Source organism: Ctenocephalides felis, unplaced genomic scaffold, assembly GCF_003426905.1.
Source record: "Ctenocephalides felis isolate EL2017-DRISC unplaced genomic scaffold, ASM342690v1 CF-g0.4_SCAFFOLD_03572, whole genome shotgun sequence".
Taxonomy (NCBI): Eukaryota; Metazoa; Arthropoda; class Insecta; order Siphonaptera; family Pulicidae; genus Ctenocephalides; species Ctenocephalides felis.
In genome coordinates, this window is record NW_020539726.1 from 43756285 (window position 1) to 43779410 (window position 23126).

General features: G+C 26.8%; 2 protein-coding genes across 2 annotated transcripts; both read right to left on the minus strand.

Moving 5' to 3' along the window:
• Positions 1–3294: 3294 nt before the first annotated feature.
• LOC113387614 (40S ribosomal protein S23) lies at positions 3295–7319 on the minus strand. Its single transcript, XM_026624964.1, has 4 exons — positions 7245–7319; positions 6791–6950; positions 3642–3840; positions 3295–3450 (listed from the first exon to the last, which is right to left on the minus strand). The coding sequence occupies exons 1-4, from the start codon at positions 7246–7248 to the stop codon at positions 3382–3384; spliced, it is 432 nt and encodes a 143-aa protein (XP_026480749.1). The 5' UTR covers positions 7249–7319; the 3' UTR covers positions 3295–3381.
• Positions 7320–12829: 5510 nt separating this feature from the next.
• On the minus strand, positions 12830–22299 carry LOC113388559 (GTPase-activating protein and VPS9 domain-containing protein 1-like). The gene is made up of 7 exons (XM_026625930.1): positions 22188–22299; positions 20804–20978; positions 20610–20730; positions 18987–19249; positions 18085–18296; positions 15628–16013; positions 12830–12967 (listed from the first exon to the last, which is right to left on the minus strand). Exons 1-7 carry the CDS (start codon positions 22225–22227, stop codon positions 12830–12832), a joined length of 1335 nt encoding a protein of 444 aa, XP_026481715.1. The 5' UTR covers positions 22228–22299.
• Between the last annotated feature and the right edge of the window lie 827 nt (positions 22300–23126).

Consider the following 23126-nt stretch of genomic DNA (forward strand, 5'->3'; position numbering starts at 1 on the left):
TTTTCCAACAATGCTTGCAATATTAACAATCGTTCCTGGTTGGTTCAGCAGTCACCATCGCATTTCCAAATGTCTGCATCATTAAAATGTCCCCTGCACAAAAACAAAACCATATACAAACCAACAGTCAAAAAAAAAACAATACAACAATATATCCATTACTACCTTCAAATTAATTTTGACAACGTCATCAAAATCCTCTTCAGACATCTTCAACAAAAAATTATCCTTGGTAATCCCTGCACAATTCACCACAACACTCGGTGGTTTATATATTTGCTTATAACGTCACTCAAAACTTTATCCAAACTGTTCTTGTTAGCAACATCGATTTCAAAAGCTGTGTGATTATTCTCATTGATTGATTTTGGAGATTTCATCTCGAGTAATTGAAGCATTCTTCAAATTTCTATCTGCTGCTGCAATTACACAAGCGCCTTCCCGTGCAAAAATGTTGCAGGTTGCTTTACCGATACCTGAACCAGCACCTGGTAAAGAAATATAATAATAATAATAATGGATAAATGTTCTACAAAATTGATTTGATTAAAACAAGATCTTGATATCCTTTACATAATACATTAAATGTCATTTGTGTTAAATGAAATGTACAAACAACTGCTAATAAAAGCATTTTGAACCTTCGAATAAAATTTTAGCAAAATGTTAATAAGTCTCAATAAGATATTAAGGCTCGATTTAAAACGGTAATTATAAAAATTTATAGGGACAATTCAAGTATTTTTGTAAAATTTCATATATTGAAATCATCGTGCTCTGGTATAAAAATTTTTGACTACGATTGCAAAATATGTAATTTAAGTTTTACATATTATAATAATTATATAAAGTATTATAATAATATATAAAGTAATATAATAATTAAAATTATGCACTTATATTTATTATTAATATACATGTGCAAAAAATATTTAAATTAAATGAATAAAATAAATTTAAAACAAAATTTTGACACCTAACCTAACTTTACCATATAGACTCTACAGCCAAATGTGCATAATCAAGATATAATTACTTTATTTATTTTATTATTTTAGGATAATTATTATGATTACATGTTTAATTTACACGTAACAACAAATATATAAAAAAATTAATAACTATAATTTTAGATTTATACAAAACTTTGACACATAACCTCACATTATACTTTAGAGCCTAATTAATATAATTACATAATTACACCGTAACTAATATAATTATGTATTTAATTACTACACAATTATGAAATAGTATTAAAAACAATATAATTTATATAACAAACAATAGAATTTTAAATTTAAAACAAAATTTTGACACTTAACCTCACTTTGTCAAGTACCTGTTATTATTGCCAATTGATTTACTAACAAACGAGACATATTTTAATTAAATTTTAATAAATTATCATAGAATATAAATGCATTATTTATCAAAATGTTTTACTTATATACATATACTTATATAAATTAATTAATATAAAAAAAATCAGCTGAGTAAATAACAAGATGCACTTTGATAAATAATCAAATTTACAAGAGGGCAAAGATTAGACTGATTAGAAAGTTAAATTATTTGAATAAAAATGTAGATGTTATATATATATATATATATATATATATATATATATATATATATATATACATATATACATATATATAATTTAAATAATTACAAAATATCCAATGAGTCTTCTTATTTATATATAATTAAACTATATAAAATTTGCAAAATATTGACACGAGCCTTAATATTACACTGATGGCTTGTAAAATAAATATAAATTTTAATTAAAATAAAGGATATAATTTCTATAAGTATTACTTAATTGCTGATAAATTTTAATAAATTTAAATAAATTATTAACAAAATGGAACCATATAGTATATCATTGGATATTGTTAATTACATAATTATTTTTATATTCAGATTCAGTTTAAAATGTATTGTCGAAAAAGAATGAAGATCTACTTTCTAAAATATTTAAAAAAGATGCTCGACTCTTAAGTATTTGGAAAAGACTTTATAAACATATTTAGGTATCTTCCCTATTATCAACAATAGTAATAAAATGTAAATAAATTATCCCTAAAGTATTAAAACTTTCAGAGAATTTATTTTATCAATTTGAAAGCATTTGAGCATTTGACTCTGAAATATTTAGAAGAGACTTTATAATCATATTTAGGTATCTTTCCCATGATCAACAAATGTAATAAAATGTGAATAAATTATCCCTAAAGTATTAAATCTTTCAGAGAATTTCTATTATCAATTTGAAAGCATTTGAGCATTTGACTCAAATATTTAGAAGAGACTTTATATACATATTTAGGTATCTTCCCCATGATTAACATATGTAATAAAATGTAAATAAATTATTCCTGAAGTATTAAAACTTTCAGAGAATTTCTTTTATCAATTTGAAAGCATTTGAGCATTTGACTCTGAAATATTTAGAAGAGACTTTATAAACATATTTAGGTATCTTCCCCATTATTAACAAATGTAATAAAATGTAAATAAATTATCCCTAAAGTATTAAAACTATCAGAGAATTTCTTTCAATTTGAAAGCAAAGAAATTTGATAATATCTACAAACTGTCAAAAAATCATGTCTATTTTTAAAATCTAACCTCAAAATTTAAATTTAATTTTAAAATTTAAAACTAACCTCAAAATTTAAGTTTAATTTTAAAATTTAAAACTAACCTCAAAATCTAAGTTTAATTTTAAAATTTATAACCAATCTCAAAATTGAAGTTTAATTTAGCTTCAAAAAATCTGAATAATAACTTTTTAGACTTTGAAGTTATACTGGTGAAAAATTGTTATTAAACATGTTTTTGGAGGTTAGTTTTAGCACAGTTACAACCTAACCTCAAAATCTAAGTTTTGATTTTAAAATTTATAACCAATCTCAAAATTGAAGTTTAATTTAGCTTCAAAAAGTCTGAATATTAACTTTTTAGACTTTGTTGAAGTTATACTGGTAATAAAATTGTTATTAAACATGTTTTTGGAGAGCACAGCTAAGACATACCTTTTTGACAGTTTAATTATTAACTCATGATTGTAGACCCATAACATTTATATTTTATTTTAATTATAAAACTGGCCTTTAAGAGGTTTCTGTAAGTTTTATAACTCACCAGGTTTATCAGTAAATTGTGTTTGAACTAACTTGTATATTGAGTCCTAAAACAATTATTCCTGAAACATAACAGAGTTCCTAAAATGTGCCCTGAAAATAATTATGCATTACTTTAAAAATATAGTGAATAAAAATAAAATTTGTGCTTGGTACAAATACTATATATTAATTTATCTCCAGTACATAATACCAATTTTTTATTATTTATCTTCAATGAAAAATTAACTTATGATCGTGGACGTTCCTTCTTTTCTCTGTACAAAGCTAACAAGGAAACATTGGCTACTTTAACAACCTGCAATGGAAAAAAAAACAAATACAACCTCATTCCAAAAAAAAACTATCAACTACATTAATACTAGTATTTTATCAGTTACAAAAACAGTAAGTAATCACCTAACACTCATGGGATTGGCTCTGTATTTTAATTCATCATAATAAAAAAAAATAACATAACAAACAATCGATCAATGTATCATTTATTACCTTGAATCTGACTCCGGGAATGTCACCAACGGCATGACCCTTACGACCGAAACCTGCAACCAAGACTTCGTCGTTCTCTTCAATGTTGTTTAAACAACCGTCCCGGGGTACGAAGGCCGTGATCTTTTTGCCATTTTTGATCAATTGGACACGGACACACTTGCGGATGGCAGAGTTGGGCTGTTTGGCTTCTACGCCACTGAAAGAGGAAAAAATAATTAGATAAAGAAACAAATTTGTTTCATTTAAGAGATTTTGATAGATAATCTATTTATTATGGATAGATTTATTTATTATGGATTATTAGATTTAATATAAATCTAAGTAAAATTTCATGAATTTGATATAAATGGACTACTTTTTTTTTATTAATTTTAGAAAATAAATATCGAGGATTTTTTTATATACATATATATATATATAAATTGGCTTGCTTTTTTTTATTTAACTAATTGTATATATAGAAGGAATGTTAAATATCTAAGTTGTTGATTTTATAAAATTCTATCAAAATTATACAGTTAAAAAATAAAATAGAATTATGTAAAAGAAATGTCAGCCCTAATTCCATGAAATGGCATACAAATTATAATATAAAACATCAAAATATGACAATATAAATTTAAAATTATTTAAATTATATAATTTAAATTTGAATTAAATATTTAATATAAATAAAATTTGAATGTTGTAAAAAAACGCATAGTGTAATAATAATGTAAATAAAATTATAAATTAAAATTAATCGATTTTTTTTGAAATTGACATAAAATGTAAAATAAAATTAACAATTTTGTAAAAAAAAGATGATGATTAATGTTATATCAAGAATTTAGAATATAAAGCTTATTGAAAGTTATTTTTTCTAAGAAATTCCATTAAAAAAATTTAATATAAGTATGTAAGATAAAGTATGTAATGTAATAAAATTACCATATTTAAAATCATAATTTCGTTAATATAATATAAATTATTTTAAATAAGTAATAAAATAAGTTTATGTAAAAATGTGAGGTTAATTTTGTGTTAAAATGCCATAAAAAATTTATATAATAATTAAAATATAAAAATAAAGCAAAGTAGTTAATTCTAAAAAATTAGAAAATTATAACATTAAAAAAGAATTATGTAAAAGAATGTAAAAGTTATAATGTATAACTAAGAAAATTAAAAAAATAAAATTATAAAATAATATTCATATAAAATTATATTATTAAATTATTTGAATATAAAATTATATTATGCAAAACAAAGTATGAAATGTAATAAGATTACCATAATAATTAAGTAAAATTTTGATGAAATTGTAAAAAAATATGCGAGTAATAGCCATGCATAGTAATAATCTTAAAATAAGATTTATTTAATTTAATAAAAGAATTAGAAAAAAGAATCAAAAGATGTAGGTAATATTAACCTTAAATATAATTTCATTTTGAGGTTAAATTAAAAATGAATTTGATACAGAATTATTTAAAAAACTGAACAGAATTTTTTTTTAAAAAAGTCCATATTCAGGACTACCCCTATATAGTAATATTTATTAATAAATTTCATTATCCAAGCGCACATCACCGCTCACAGTATTATCCTGTGATTGAACATAAAACAAGTCATTCACAAGGAAATACTGCGGGTGGTAAAATGCAAGATAAACATCTCGAAGACCAAACAACCTTGAGTTGCTAATTCATTTGACTTAAATCTCACAAATATACATCGACAACTCATCTGCACATTATAAATATTGAAAATTTTAGCAAATTTGTACAAAATTAAAACATTCACACCATCACAGTGCCCAAGGGCATTTCAGAAATTAAAAAATAACATTTGAATCGATATTTTTATATATATGCCATAAAGTAAATAACATTTGATTTAAAAACAAATTGTATTAAGGGGGTATTCTAGTGTAAAAATTTGAATTCTAGGTCATTTCTGAATAATCAAAATGAAGAGTAAACAATTTTTATACTGCCACCTTTTTTATAATCTTTATCAACATTACAAGAGACAAGATTAAAACAAAATTAATTGAATTAAATTTTACAAAGAAACAAATCAAAACAAAGTAGTCAATTCTAGTAATCCAAAATGGAAAAAAAAGATTATCAGTCTAGAATGACGCTGCAGATCAGTTAAACAATTTTAGACACAATGGTGACTGTTAGAAAAAAGTGACTTGAAAAATTAAATGAGACAGTTTAGGGATTCACAAAAGGAAGAAAACTGTATCTCCACAAATAAATTTAATTTTTAAAAAACCCTCTTGTACAATATTCTTAAACAATGGAACTTTGAAAATATAAAAAAAAACTTTGTGAATACCCCCTCAAGAACAAATTGTCTCAGAAAAACTGTTCTTTTAAATGAAAACTGACTTAGTAGTTAACTTTATTAAATGTCAACATCACACGCAAATACTTTAAAATCCAGAAAGAAAGAGCTGTATCTCCAAAAATAAGTTAAATTTTTTAAAAACACTCTCTTACCCATATTCTTAAACAATTGAACTTTGAAAAACAAATTTTATAAATACCCCCTTAAAAACAAATTGTCTCAGAAAAACTATTCTTTCAAATAAATATCGACTTAATAATTAACTTTATTAAAATGAAATTAAAGCATTAAATTTATATAAATTGAAATACTATAAAATCATGAAGGAATATAATAATTGATTCATATGAATTTAAACCAAATTAGAACCAGAATTATATATTTAAATCAAGTATAATTCCAATATCGATATAAATCTCATTCGTAAACCAGAGCATCATATAACAATGACTCGACAATTGCAAATCGAAAACAAAATGAATTCGTGAAAATATTTTGAAATAAAGCACACACTTTGCAAATAGTGAAGCATTAAGTTATATTATCTCAATATAACTTTGGGGCCAGAATGTAAGTCTTATAACACTTTTGTAAGAAAAAGTAATAAAAACCGCTTGGCATATACCTAACCTAACATGACAAACATGGAGGCTACAAGTTGTAACATGAAATTATAAGCCACAAAAATGTATATATGTGTAAATTTACGTATCAAACTCGCAATATTAAAATTCTAACATTGTAAGTTTGAATGGTTTATAGACCAAGGGCAAAATTGAGTTAATAAAGTGACTTTTACTACTTACACTTTTTCCAAAACGATTCCCTTAGCGTGAGAAGCACCTCCGAAAGGATTGGCCTTCCACCTGGTTCCTAAATGAGCCTTTTTGTAGTCTTTGTCGGCCCACCTTTGGTCACGACGATGGTTAACATGTTTTCTAGCAGTACGAAGACCACGGGGCTTACCTACATAAAAATACACAATCAGCCTTCCAAACTACATGAATACAAACACAAACTACATCCCAAAACGTCGATCAAACATTGGATTACACGGATGTAAATTAATCAATCACAATACGCCATTGCCGGGAACGACTAGAATTGACTGGAATTGATTCATTGTTTTATTACAAAATACTCACTTGGGATAAATTACATTATAATCCAATGCTCGACGCACGTTTCAAGAAACACGGACACTATTTTCTAACACTAGATATGTTTAGGAATGTTTTAAAAACGCGTGTGAAAACTTACCCATCTTGTATGTGTTTCACACAAGAACTCGGCGGAAGCGAAAGAAGTAAAAAGAACGTGTGCGAATGATCGTCGACGAGGCGAGGACGGCCGAGAAGTTGGATACTGACAGTGTGGCCAACATGTCAAACGCATTTATGAGCTGTCAGAAATTTGAAATTTGGCGGCAAGAATTGAAATATAATCAAACAATAGTTATAAAGCAAAATATACATTGATTACTATTAAAACTGGGTGTAAGTGCTATTTTGCTTTAAGGCAAGTAGCCTGATACGTATAAATAATCGACTTAATTAATAATAATAGATTTAACCATTGTTTTAAATTATGAATTGCAATTAAAATTTATAATATTTATATTTTTGCACCTGAGCACTTTATCTTACATTTATTACTAAATTTATATGCCTAATTATTTTGTCTTTACTATTCTTACTTATATTAATATAATCTGTATTATTATCACCAGATATAAATTGTTAATTTATAACTTTCTGTTACTGTTTTTGATCAATTTAATTTAGTAATAAATAACTACTAAAATTAATATATAAAATTTAATGGTTTATTTTAAATTTATGTATATTTTTTATTATAGAAGATTTTTTATCTACAAAATATCATATAAACCAAATTATTTGTAAAATAGTTTTGAATTTGTAAAATAATTTTGTATTTGTAAAAAAGTTGTAATTGTAATTTATAAATTACAAAAATAAAATGTTTAAATTTATTATTGTAATTGTTATTTTATAATTTTTTATTACTGTTCTTAAGAGATTTTATATAGTAATAATTAAGTAGGTATTAAAAATAATATATAAAATTCACTCATTTATTTCATACATATTTTTTAAAATATTTAAAAGATTTTTTGCCTACAAATTATCATATAAATCAAACTATTATTATTAAATAATTTTGTAAAATGCAAAAATAAAATGTTTAAATTTATTATTGTAATTGTTATTTTATAACTTTCTGTTACTGTTTTCGAGAAATTTTATTCAGTATAATAATTAACTACTAAAAATATATATGAAATTTAAAAGTATATTCTAAATGTATGTATATTTTTTATAATAGAAAATTTTTTACTTACAAATTATCATATAAAACAAACTAAAGGTGTATTTGGTAATTTTATAGAATGGAAAAATAAAATGTTTAAAAATATTATTGTAATTGTTATTTTATAACATTCTGTTACTGCTCTTAAGAAATTTTATTTAGTAATAATTAACTACTGAAATTAATATATGAAATTTAAAAATTTATTTTAAATTTAAGTATGTATATTTTTTATACTAGAAGATTTTTTACCAACAAATTATCACATAAATCAAACTATTATTAGATAATTTTGTAAAATGCAAAATAAAATGTTTAAATTTATTAATGTAATTGTTATTTTATAACTTTCTGTTATTGTTTGTAAGAGATTTTATTTAGTAATATTTAAATATTAAAAATAATATATAAAATTCACTCATTTATTTTATATATATTTTTTAAAATATCTAAAAGATTTTTTTATCTAATTATCATATAAATCCAACTATTATTATTAGGAAATTTTGTAAAATGCAAAAATAAAATGTTTAAATTTATTATTGTAATTGTTATTTTATAACTTTCTGTCACTGTTTTTGAGAAATTTTATTCAGTAATAATTAACTACTAAAAATAATATATGAAATTTAAAAGTATATTTTAAATTTATGTATACTAATTTAAAAAAAAATTTATAATAGAAGATTTTTTACCTACAAATTATCATATAAAACAAACTAAAGGTGTATTAGGTAATTTTATAAAATGGAAAAATAAAATGTTTAAATTTATTATTGTAATTGTTATTTTATAACTTTCTATTACTGTTTTTAAGAAATTTTATTCAGTAATAATTAACTATTGGAAATAATATATAAAATTGCTATATTTTTTATATAATTTGGAAAAAACGTTACCTACGATTTATCAAAGATTTAGAAAAATTGATTAAATTTAGAAAAATTGATAAATAATTTATATTTTGATAATATGTTCATAATTTCTTAAAATTTGAATAAATTCCCTTTTTATTTTTGATGTATTTAAATTAATTTATTTAAAAATTTAAAAGACTCACTAATTTCATTAAAAAAATTTAGTTTAGGTAAAAATATTGTTTAATATTTTTGTTAAATGTAAAAATAATTTGTTAAAATTTAGTAATTATTATATTTATTATTATATTTTAGTACAAATTAATAATATAATAAATTAGGAGCAAATTTATTTTGCTTTTTGTTATATTTTTTTATCCTAAGGATAAATTTATATTTTATTTTTGTGTGGTATATTTATATATTTTCTTATAAATTTTTATTTAAATAGTTTATTTATAATTATATATAAAAAATAATAATAACATTTATATTATTTAGGATGCATAATATATTTTACGTCTCTTCAGAGCTAATGCCTTTTGTTTCCTTTTATATTTTATTTTTCATTTGAAATATTTTTATTTTAAATTTTTTCTTAGCTTATTTTTTTAAGCCTATTTTTTATCCTTTATACATAAAGGATGAATTTATGATTTATTTTCGTGCAATATATTTATATATTTAATAATAAAATAATAATAACATTTATGTCATTTAGAACATATAAACATTTAAAACATATAAATTATTTTACGTCTCTTCGCAGCAAATGCCATTTTGATTCCTTTTATATTTGATTTTTGATTCAAAATATTTTTATTTTAATTTTTTTCTTAGCTTATTTTTTTAAACTTAACATGATATAAATATATATAATTTTAAGTGAGTCTGAGGTTGAAGATTTTATGCTTCTTCTAATATTACAAATAAAACTTTTCTGGCTTTTATTGTGAATAAAATCCTTAAATAAAAATAGTAAAAAAGAAACCTTATTAAAAATTACTATATATATATATATATAAATATATGTATATGTATAATTATTGTTATCATTAAATAAAACATACTTTGCAAGACGTTCATCCTTTATTCGTTGTAAAAATAATGGAATGTTTTAAACATACAACAACACTACCGCCTGCTCCTTCCTTCTCTCATCAAATTATGTATTTATCAAAAATACATTCTACATCTTGCTACACAACTTGTTATACAATTATGAAAATATAATTTTTATTTATTTATAATTGATTTTCAATTATCGATCGAACAAACAAACCAGCAAAAATATCTATATAAATTATCAAACTATATATAAATAACAGATATTTAAATAACTCTTCATTTATCTAAATCTAGGAGAATACACTTACAGGTCTTATTATAACAAAATATATATATTTTCACTATAGAGAACTTTATTATAAAACTAACTACATGGGATATGAATTGATAAAAGTAATAAACAGAAATAGTCATGTGTAAATAAATATATATATATATATATATATATATATATATATATACGTGTATATATATATATATATATATATATATATATATATATTATGACAGAGTCTTGGATTTGTAAATATTTTGTAACTCGAACAAAGAATCCAAAAAGTAATAAAAAACAAAAAAGTTTTTTTAAAAACCTTTTATTTATTTACTGTCGACGTTTCGGAACTAGATACGTTCCATCTTCAGGACATCTATCAAGAAACATGATCTTGATAAGATTTAAGCAAACAATATGTTTAAGAAAAGCAAAAAATGGTGGATTTTTTTTATATATAAAATGAATAAAATTGTGGAAAAAATAATGTACAGAAATATGACAATATAATCAAAATGAAAATAATAATAATAAATTAGTGGATTATATAATAGAATATTAGAAATGTTAAAAAAATAGAAAGTTTTAAGAAAAGCTTACTGAAAAAACAGAATTAATTACCTGTGATTGATTATATACTAACACTTTTTCAGTAAAAACGTTTTTATCAAAAACGTTTTTTATTACTTTTTTGGATTCTTTGTTAAAAGATCTAGAAAATATTTACAAATCCAAGACTATCATCTAATTATATATATATATATATATATATATATATGCTATGTAAATAAATAATATAAACAGTCAAAAGAAAAACATTTTTATTAATTATACGTTTCGACACTTGATGTGTGACACAATTCAGCAAATCTGGAATACATTATGACGAATACAAATAAATAAAAAAAATTGTTGAAAAAATATATAAAATAGGAAGAAATATACATACCGACCAGGACAAAACCCTTAAAAATCTAAAATTAGTTTTAAACACATAACTAAAAATATTCATATTGTTTATGTGTTTGTACTTATTTTTAGTTATGTCTTGATTTATTTAAAAAGTTTAAATTTGTTTTTAAACTAATTTTAGCGTTTTAAGGGTTTTGTCCTAATTGGTATGTATATTTCTTTTCACTTTATAATTAATTTTTCCTAAATTTGAATTCATTATATTGTATTTTAGACGTGCTGAATGATGACATAAATTAGGTGTCGAAACGTATAATTAATTTTTTTTTACTTAACGAATAAGCTGCTAATTATTTTCAAATATACAAATATATATATATATATATATATATATAAATATATACTAGGGTGGTCCTTAATATGGCCTTTTTCAAATCTTTGCTCCCAAGGGCTCAAATGATTCCAAATTAATAAAAAAAAATTCTCCAAAATTTTAGCTCTCAACATTAACATTTAGATAGTCCGTCATTCAATTAAAAGTTTCGTATACTCATTATTACCATATATTATATCTGTGATAGCATTTGTGAACTCAAATATTATGGCACTTAAAAATATTTATAAAACACTTGACCTCTCATTAAATCCCTGTTTAACTGTTTAACGAAATATTTACTTGTCATGGCATCAAAATTGATTTTGCAGCAAAATATTTATTTAATTGTTGATTTTTACACTCAAGTAATAAATTGACATCAAAATTAAAAGTCTGCTTTCACAGATGGCGCAAGAATTTACTTAATAATAAATATATGAAACTTTTAATTGAATTGCGGACTATCTAAATGTTAATTTTAAGAGCTGAAACTTTTAGAGAATTTTTTTTTATTAATTTGGAAACATTTGTGCCCTTGAGAGCAAAGAAATTCGACAACGTCCATATTAAGGACCACCCTAATATATACATAAATACAATGTCTATTTGTGTTTATAGATTTTTTGAACTCGTCTACAATAAATCTACTAAAAAAACTAACAAACGCAATTTTGAAGCATTTTTCAGAAAACCAGACATATAAGATAATTTTACTTTCCATTGCATAAACTTGAATCCATATTGTCCCTCATACTAAAAATTTTATTTCATTTCAAAAATGCTTCATTTTTTCTATCTCTTCCTCAAGCTCTTTGGAGAACAAGAATGCCCTGTACAAATTATTTCGCTAAACACTAATTAAATAAAATATTAATTCATTATTCATAATCAACTCTTTATGTCTGTTAAAATCTAACGACGGACGATTGAGATTTTTGTTACAATTTTACAATTTTTGGTTGTTCATGATAAACTGAGTAATAAAAATAATATTAGTAGTAAATATAAATATATATACATATCTGTTTTTCTAATTATCATCCATGGTTTTAATGAATTCGATTGCTGAACAGAATTGTATCCACCAATAGTGTTCGGCTCCTTGCAAGCAGTTACCATAAAAACTGTTAACGTACTCGACAGTGGACAATAAGGCAGGAGGATTGGCCTAGTGAAAAAATATAAATTAGTTGTAAGTGGTATTTTGCGTTGAGGCAAGTTGCATGAAGTTAATAAAATTAAAATTAAAAAAAAAAATATGAATGATAAAAGAAGTATAAATATTAATTGTTTGTGTCCTCGATAGGGGCGTCACTGACTATAGCACGTAAATTTACCTCAAGGTTTAATTCTAGATAATATTTATATAAATGTATAATATAAAAAAGATAACCCAATTACTTGACTAGTGGTGTGTATGGCATCGTGCCTTAAGGCAATTTGCTGAAACTTCCCTTACCGTAACGAAATGTTCGAGGAATATTTAATGTTTTCAAATAGATTATTATAAATATTGTAACATTGTCTAATATTTATAAGAATTATATAAACTGAATTACAAAGTTAAAATTATTTATTTGAAGTATGAAAGTGAGCTTTAGAACGTCAGCCTGGATTGAAATTAAAATCTTAATAATTTTCAATATACAAAAAAAATATTCCAAAAGCATTTATTTTGTCAAAACAAGCATAATGTTTTTTGAATCATTCAAATCGGGTGCTCATTTCTCTCAAAAACTGCCAGAAGTAACATACTTAACATCGTGCCTTAGGACAAATTGCTGGATAAAATATAGTAATGGGCCGAAAATTGAAAATGAAAATTTTTGCATTTCTCAACGTTTTGAAGGTTTCTGAACATTTTGGCATAGCTCAGAAAAATGGATGTGTGTGTGTGTGTGTTTTGTATGTCCGCATTATTTCGTCTACGTTTTTGGGCGCACGGATCAACCGATTTGAATGGTTTGAAAAACATTCGATTCCTATTGATAGGGAGATGTGCTGATTAGTTTTTGGAAAAGGCAGGTGCAGCCGTTACGGAGATACGGAACAAAGAGTGCAGAAAATACAAATCGAGTTTTTGAGAGAACGGAGTAACGGATTAGAATGATCTAAAAAACATTCAATTTGTAATGATTAGTAGAAGAGGTGATTCGTTTTTGGCAAAGACAGGTTCCGCCATTTCGAAGATACAGAGCTAAATGTGCAAAAAATGGCAGTTTTTGAGTGAACTAAGCGTCCGATTTGAATGATCTAAAAAACTTTCTGCTTGCATTGACAAAACCATTGCTTTTGAGGATGAAAAATTATTACATCTTTTTTTATTTTCCATAAAATAATTTTGTAATTTTGGCTTAAAAATTCAAAACATTACCCAGACTAAGCACAGTCTAAGCGCCACTCTGGTGCAAATATTTACCCAAGTGCGTTTAGACTGTTTATGTGCTGGAGCACTTTTCCAATTTTGTGAAAACTATAGAAAAATGTGAAAATGCCGCCAAGCTAAGCACAGTATAAGTGAAAATGTCGCACAGAATTATTTGCAAAGGCGTTTAGACTGTGACTACGCGGGAGCACTTTTTCAATTTTGCGCAAATTAGGCAACTATTTTTTTTTTAAATTGAATTCGAAATGAAATGAAGAACGATTGTTAATGTTCTGGAGATAAATTGATTTATGATTTACATTTGATTTGCTCAGATATAACAATAAGATAGCAACAAAAATAATGAATATTACAGTATTTGTAATAATATATATTTGAAAACGTTTAAAATTTCTCGAAAATTTCATTACGGTACGGAAAGTTCCAGCAATTTGCCTTAAGGCACGATGCCATACACCACTAGTTCTATTTTAATTCAATTGCAAAGAAATTGGAATTATAATAATAATTAGCACAAATCTACTAATTCACTAATAATAATATAAAATTATATATCAAAACGTATGAGTTAAACATGCTTTAAAACCTTTAAAACCTTTAAACCTTGGCTCACTCAAACTACATTTTGAATTGTTAATTTTAATGTCTCAAAACGTCACCTAGACACAAAACTAGCAACATAAATTTCCCCTATAAACAGCTTAATATTAGGTTGTCAAATATCTCCCTTCCGCTTTTATATATATATATATATATATATATATATATATATATATATATATATATATATATATATATATTAACAAAGTCTAATAATCGGGCATAACATCAATAAAAAACATGAATTTCTTTCAAAAATTTATTTTAAATCCTTACGTTTCGGCTATAATCCTAGCCTTCATTCAGTGGAAAAATTAGTAGATCTTAGTGTTAAATTGGAAAATTTTAATAATCCATGGTATTAGGATATGGTAATGCACTACACTATGTATTATAAACATTAACTTGAAATTACACAATATGATTAACTTGAAATTACACAATATTGTGTAATTTCAAGTTAATGTTTATAATACATAGTGTAGTGCATTACCATATCCTAATACCATGGATTATTAAAATTTTCCAATTTAACACTAAGATCAACTAATTGTAAGTACTAATTACTATTTTATTTTTTCTTTTCACTCCAATTCAATTGTTTTGGTTTTTAATTTTATTTTTAGTTTCCACTGAATGAAGGCTAGGATTATAGCCGAAACGTATGGATTTAAAATAAATTTTTGAAAGAAATTCATGTTTTTTATTGATGTTATGCCCGATTATTAGACTTTGTTAATACATATGTCAACATCAAATTCAGAATCATACAAAATATATATATATAAAAGCGGAAGGGAGATATTTGACAACCTATTATATATCTCAATCTCCTCCCTTACCTTTATCAAAATGAAGACCAAAACAGGTACCAAATCATCAGCCGAAGGAGTGGCCCTTGGCGACGTCATGGCCAGCACGTGCATAACCGAAGTCACACACCTGGCCACGCACCTCGCCTTGTCCCTGGCAGCCCTATAGGCGGACATCTGCCTGAGCAATGCCTGACTTCTGGGCCACGGGGCCTCTCTCTGGTGCCTCATCGGGATCCTGAGGTCTCGATGACTGACCGTGACCACACGGGACAGGCGCTCCATGTGGGCGTGCAGGACGTTGTCTCGGGCTATGTCGCCTTCGCCGTTGGGGTAAAGGGCGTTTAGGTAGACTCGGCTCATCACTATGCGTTCTATGCAGAGGGTGGCTGCTGCGAGTTGCTCTTCACTGGCAGCTAAGGGGTAATAGATATATATATATATATATATATATATATATATATATTATGGCACGAGAGCCTCATTAAAATAAAAAATTCTTTGCCGCACAAGATATTTATTCTATTGAATAGTTACTTAAACAGACTATTCAGAACTAGAGTTGGAACAGAAACATCAGAATTATGTAACATCAATTCAAATATAAAAAAATACAAGTAGCGTAATCGAAAATTTTAAGATGCATTGTGAACGCACCCTGGTATGTTACAAATGACACCCTACATAAAGACCTAAAAATAAAAACTATTAATGAAATGATAAAAGAAAGGAGCAAAAAACACCACGAAAAACTACCAGGTCACCCAAACATATATTTAAAAGAATTAAGCGAGGAATATTCCACACGAAGATTTAAAAAAAAATGGCCATACGATCTTAAATAAAAAGTCAAAAATAAAAAAAGAGAGATATCTCATAGGAGATAATCTCTTAAAAGCATTAACACCAACAGCATATTGTTTTAAAAAAATGTATATTATTTTGATTGACAATAAAACTATGCAAATATATATATATATATATATATATATATATATATATATATATACTAGCTGACTCGGCAAACGTTGTTTTGCTAAGTAAGGTATATTCTAAACAATTTCTAGAGAATCTAAATATTAATGCTTTCAAGTGTCTAAGGATGTGTTGTTTGAATGCTATATACAATGAAGTATTATAAAAACAATAAACCCCATTAGTTTGTCTATATTTTGTCAATACAATCAAACTGGAAGTTTTATACACTTTCTATAGAAAACATGGTATAATTCATTCAATCCAAGTCTTTTTTGGTCTTTCGACTTATTGATTACGTTTCAAGTTTTTCAGATTCTTTTTCAATTCTAGATTCTGTGTATAATTGTAAATAATACTACTAAGCTTATAAAAAAATCAAATTTCTGCGAGGAGAGATAGAAAATGAATAAGTATTTCTTCTTTGATCTGCTTTTTGAAAAGTTTCAAGTAATATTCAATGAATTAAAGTCTTCTTCATCATTGTAGAAATGTGCTTTTTTGATGTCTTTCAACAATTTGTTGTCGAGACTTTTTTACCCTATAGACGAGATAACTTGGGACGGTCAGGTGGCAAACAGGTTTAATGTCTTATTTTAATTTCAAAGGTATTTTACAAAATAATTACGCTTTTAACTAATTCTAAAAAACTACCAACGGAAGAAAATACTTTTATTATGGATTTTCTCCCGATAGCAAAGTAATAAGAATCAAGGTTATAGCTGGTTATACATCTTTTTTCCTCTACTTTTAAATATTGTTAAACTATGCTTAACTTTACTATTTTTGACCCATCGGTGGTAGAGCTTTTTAACCCCGGACCTTCATATATTACTATCTATTTTTCTATAAATTCTAAGAAATTATAACTGGAAAAATGTTATTCGACAAAATGTCCCTTTGATCGATACCAAATTTAGGTTCTGAATTTAAATAACATAAATAAAAAATAAATGTTTCATAAATATCAATGAGTTTATAATTATAGAAATGAGATCTTTCAGAGCACCGTGTTTGAGAAAAATATGATTTGCAAAAAAAGAGTGCCACAACGCCAAAAAGTGCATTTTCATATTAACATTTCAAAAATGTTGATATTTTGAGTTTATAGTAACACTTAAGGCCCGTTCAATAACGTTTTTGTATACAAATAAAACTACAAACAAAATCACTTACTACAATTTAATCATAATTAAATAATATTCACGTAAAACATCCTATTAAACGTAATTGAACATAATCTGCCAAAACCATTTGACATTTGACGTATTAGCCACTGTCCATTGTTTTATTCAAATTACGCTTCTACAAAAATGTTCAAATTATGAATGTAAAGTTTCTACGCGATTTTGATATAATATCTCACCTTCCGACAACCTACTGATTAGCACAAATTTTTCAAGACTAAGACTGGCCAAATCGGTTTAGCCGTTTTCGAGTTTTAGCGGATCATTTTATCGAGAGCTCTATTTATTTTTATATATAAGATTATTGTTATTGTATTATTCCTACCTTGCCAATTAACATCCTTCAGCATGCTACTGTGCATAGCTCTTAAGAAAGTCTCCAGCAAATCAATTTTTTCATCCGACAATCTCAAAGCACAAAAATCCTCACAGAAAGTCGTCATTTCTCGCTCTCTGCTTTCGAGGAAAGCCCTGACACCAACTCGAAGTAAATGTTCATCACATGCTGTTCGCTCAGAGTTCAAACGATTTAAAATCCTAAAATAATAAAAATAGTAATAATAAATACATATATATATATATATATATATATATATATATATATATATACATGGTCTGTTCAAAAAGTACCCGGAATTACTAATAATTAAATTTCGCGGGTCTGGAGTGTCTGATTGTCAAAATTTTTTTTTATTGTGTTGGTATACATGCCCCTAAAGTATGATGAAATTTTCAGCTATATTCACTGTTTACTTTGTCTGTGGTAGTCGCTAAGGTTCGACGTGTTTTTCTGAGCTCGGCGATTTTTACAATGGAAGAATTGAAAAAGTCAAAGAATTTGTATTAAATTTTGCGTAAAAAATGAAATAAAGTGTTGCAAAGTGCAAAAATTCACCAGATATGGCTCCGTGTGACTTTTTCCTATTCCCAAAGTTGAAGAGACCCATGAAAGGACGGCGGTTTTCCTCGATTGAAGAAAATCGCCGAGAGTGCTCAAGGACATATCAAAAAGTGAATATCAGGGGTGCTTCGAAAATTGGAAAAAAACGCTGGCATAAGTGTATTATATCTGGGGGGGACTACTTTGAAGGGGACCACATTAATGTAGACGAATAAATAAATATTTTTTTGAAAAAACGAAAATTACGAAAACTTTTTGAACAGACCTCGTATACATATATTATATTACTAATATTTATTATGTTATTGAGATTCAATTTCCATTACCTTTCCAAGTAGGCCAAAGTTTGCAACAAAACTCTTCTCGTGTTAACCAAATATTGTACATAAAGCGATCTAGACTGATATTCAAATTGCAGATCTCGACACAGATCCAGAATACCATTGAGACCTGTAGATCTCGATAGTTGTTCTATACTTCTCATCGTCTCGTAGAGTTGCACTGACAGGGAATTATCATCTAGATTTGTGCTGTGGGACTCAGAGAGAAGAATGCGCAGGAAAGTTGTTAGAGTGTTTTCAGAAAGAGCCTGAAAATAAAGAATACTAGTTGGTGTTGGTATTTTGCCTTGAGGCAAGTTACATGAACTTCCCGATATGTGTAAATAATCGACTTAATCAATAAAAAATAAATTAATCTATGAGTGATTGAAAGTATTCAGAGTGGATTTATTACACATTTTTGAAAACGAACGAACAGCTTAACAGTATTTTCTAAAAGCAAATTTTCACAATTCAACCATTTTTATAATAGAACCAGTTTCCGTGGGCCTCTGAACGAACATGTTAACTCGTGGTATTTTCTAAAAGAAAATTTTCACAAATCAATATTTTTTTTATAATTGAACCAGTTTCTGTAGAACTTTAATGGATTAGTGTGTTTATTAAGACCAAGTTATTAAGTCTATCGTTATACCAAGTAAATTGTCTAATTTTAATTTTAACAAACGTCGAAAAAACTACTCATTTTCTCAAACTTTGATGAATTTTTAAAATTAAACTACTTGTCGTAAGGCCATAATATTTCAGTAAGTTCTATAAGACCATGAAATATATCGCCAAGTTCCATAAAAATCGGCTTAAATTTCTTTTTCAACAGTTTAGTAAAATAAAACGTAGATTTTCACCTAAAACTAATCAGTATCATTCCCAACTAATATCTTTCGAACAGTTTTTGATTTTTTAAAATCGATTCGGTAGTATGAGCTTAAATATGGACGAACAGTTTAACACTTTTTTTCAATTTACAAAGAAACGGCTCGGCCGATCGTCGCACAAAACTGACAAACGCTAGTCCTCATCGAGATACATCAAACGGCTTTTAAATTTCTGAAATCGGTTCAGGCGTTTTTGAGCAAACGTCGATGAAAGGTCTAATTTTGACAAAAGCCAAAAAACGATGCTAATTTATGCAAACTTTGACGAATTTTTATAGCTAAACGAGTTGTCGTAGGGCCGTAATATTTTAGTACGAGTATGATCTAGAATACTATGGTATCTACCGTCAAAAAAAATCATGAAAATCGTCGAAAAAATTTTTTTTAACACTTTTAACATTTTTCTATCCTAAGTATTTTATCATCACAATTATTTTCATATTATATTCTTGTTTTTGATACTGCCCTTAATTACTATTTTCCAGATATTGGACTCAAATGAAAATTGCGGTTCGGATATTTAAAAAATTATTTTACCATCAGAAGAACCATATTTCAATATTATAACATTTTTTCTTCACGTCATTGCATTACATAATACTAATGTTAGGCCTAATATTGTTTTAGAGTTGTATTTTACTGTAATTAATTCAATTAAGATAATTTATATTTTGTAATTACTGAATTTAATCCTGTATCCGTAATATAAATATATAATATACTATATACTCACACAGCTCGTATTGAAGTCTACACTTTGCAAATCCACATTGGACAGAACCAGCCTGAGTTTATGTTTCGCATCTTCGTAATTGCAAGAAGAAGGCTCCATTGTTGATATACTGTTACGCATTCTGAAAAAAAATGAAATAAAAAATAAATAGTACTAATTGGTTTAGCATATAGTTAATGTAGTATATTTTATACCTTTGTTTATCTAAAATTGAATCCATATTATTATTGTCATTGTGTCGCAAATTATTCTTCTTGGAACATGAACTTCCACTGCCACTTCCTGTCGAGTCTGATGCACCAGAAGTTGCAGCTTCACTAGAACTCGAAATCTTTCTTCGATACTTTGCCAGAATGTCTTCAGTGGTATCTAAAAATATATATAATATCGATTATTTAAAATTTATTAACATTATGATTACACAGGCCAACAAAGAAAATGGTGCAAACGATTTTAAGGAGGTCTTCCTATGTGATGGGTTGAAAAAATCGTTTTTTTTTTCATAAATTGCTCCCTTAACATTTCTAGAATACGGTAGTAAAGCGATTTTAGAAAATTCGAAGTCGTTTTAAAGATACAGCAGATAAAAGAAAGAGCGGTTCGGAGCGCTGAGTTGGCAGTTAGAAACTTTAAACGCGTTTTTCTCAAAACTGTGTTTTTCAAACTTTCCTCCATTGTATCTCAGAAACGACTGGACCGAATTACTTGAAATTTACAGGGCACACTCAATATATTTAAACGCATGGAATGAACTATTATCAGTCGAACTAATGAACTATTTTCAAAACTTCGATTTTTTTATAGCAAAAAAAAAAAACGCCTGGTTTGCAACTTTTATTTCAACTGTCTATCAAAAATCCAATTTTTTTTATATTCATTTGATTATAGGTCATTCCGTGCTTTTAAGCCTACAAATTAAAACGCCGTTTATTTTTTATTTTTTCAGATAAAGAAAGTAGGAGCTCTTTTTTTCGAGGCGGGGGTGTTCAGAGCGCTGTAACTCTTGTTTGACTGAATATTTTTAGCTGAAGTTTTATATTTATACTGTCCAAATATGTGTTAATAAATGATAAAAAACTTGAAGCTCTAAATATTTACTGGTCGTAGAAAAAAAATCCTAAAATATCCCTAAAAAACAGGCCGTCACATAGGAAGACCCCCTTAATGCTGTTTTTAAGTATATTTGAAGCGCTGATTTCAAAAATGACGTTGGTTTTTTTCTATGAGCTTTAGTTTTCAAGATATGATATATATAATATATAAGAATTGAAAGTACAAATTAGTAATACAATTCAGAATGTTATTTTAATGAGATATGCCTACTCGTACATACAAACTTACAAGACCCATTCGGCCTTAGTTAGGACATTAGTTGACACTGTGAAAGAAAAGTTCTTTTCCGTGACGACCTACAATGAACCTGGTTTCGGCAATTTTTTTCCAAGTTCCAAACTAGAGTTGATACAAAAAAAATGGTTCGCAGATTTGAAATCAGCGCAAAAAAAAACTATAAGAATCAGCTCTAACATTTGATGCACCAAACAAAAAAAAAAATTTGTAGGCAAGTGTTATTATTACCTTGATTGTTTACAACAGGCCTGCTGTCGTTGGTTTCCATATCATCCACTCCCCCATCTGTCGTCTGCTGTTGCCCCTTGTTTCAAATTCATCATACCTCTCAGCATCGTTCCTACCACCTTTGCCTCTCCTCGACTTAAAACCTTGCTTCAATTTATTAAACATATTTCCCATTCCTCGTCTGACATCAAAATCTCTATGCGGATGGTATTTATCAGCAGTGCTGTCGAAGCTTATGCTCTTCGGAATAGCACCTGTAGAAGTCCCTGGTTTGGAAATTATACCTTCATTTTTGACAGTCACTCTTCTTTCTGATACTATGGTAATGCGTGATACCAGATTGGACAGGACGTTGCCTTCTTGGGTGGAACTATCGGTTTGGAAGTCACTCCGAGCAGTGCTGTAATCAGATGTTTTCTCTAGAGGGTTGTTTAAAATATCCTCGTTCGAACCTGGTGAATGTGGTGTCAAGTCTTGGTTGTTCGCATTGGAATCCACATACTCCATAGTTCTTCTTCTGTATTCTGATACACTGCCTCCACGTCCAGTGACGTTGAAATTCTGTGCTAAACCATCTTCCAAAGAATCACCGTGTCTTATGGATAAAGGATCTCTTGGAATCAAATCAGGATCTTGTCCTTGCAACAATCCACCATCCTGTACACCTGCATCCTGTATGGGTCTGAACAAACCTCTCTCCGCAGAATCAGTGATGTCATCAGAAAATTTCCTGTCGTTATCAAAACTATGATAGCCATCCATGAATCCGTTGGCTCGAGCAGTGGTGGCCATGGCAGAGACGAATGGTGAGTTCATCGAATGGAACACATCGTTGTTGGTCATGCTGTTCCGAGGATTGAATCGAAGATTTGAATTAGCATTGCTGGTGGATTCGAGTTTGTTGTAAAATGCAGAGTCTGAATCGAAGGTGTTCAGGGT

Coding starts and splice junctions, on each gene's coding strand:
- LOC113388559 (XM_026625930.1), bottom strand. CDS start 22,227: ATGGAAACCAACGACAGCAGGCCTGTTGTAAACAATCAAG. Junction 18,297..18,986: donor ACTTTGGCCTACTTGGAAAG/GTAATGGAAATT, acceptor TTATTATTTTAG/GATTTTAAATCGTTTGAACT. Junction 12,968..15,627: donor TGGTCTTCATTTTGATAAAG/GTAAGGGAGGAG, acceptor TTTTTTCACTAG/GCCAATCCTCCTGCCTTATT.
- LOC113387614 (XM_026624964.1), bottom strand. Junction 3,841..6,790: donor GGAATCGTTTTGGAAAAAGT/GTAAGTAGTAAA, acceptor TTCCTCTTTCAG/TGGCGTAGAAGCCAAACAGC. Junction 3,451..3,641: donor TTCCCGGAGTCAGATTCAAG/GTAATAAATGAT, acceptor TTTCCATTGCAG/GTTGTTAAAGTAGCCAATGT.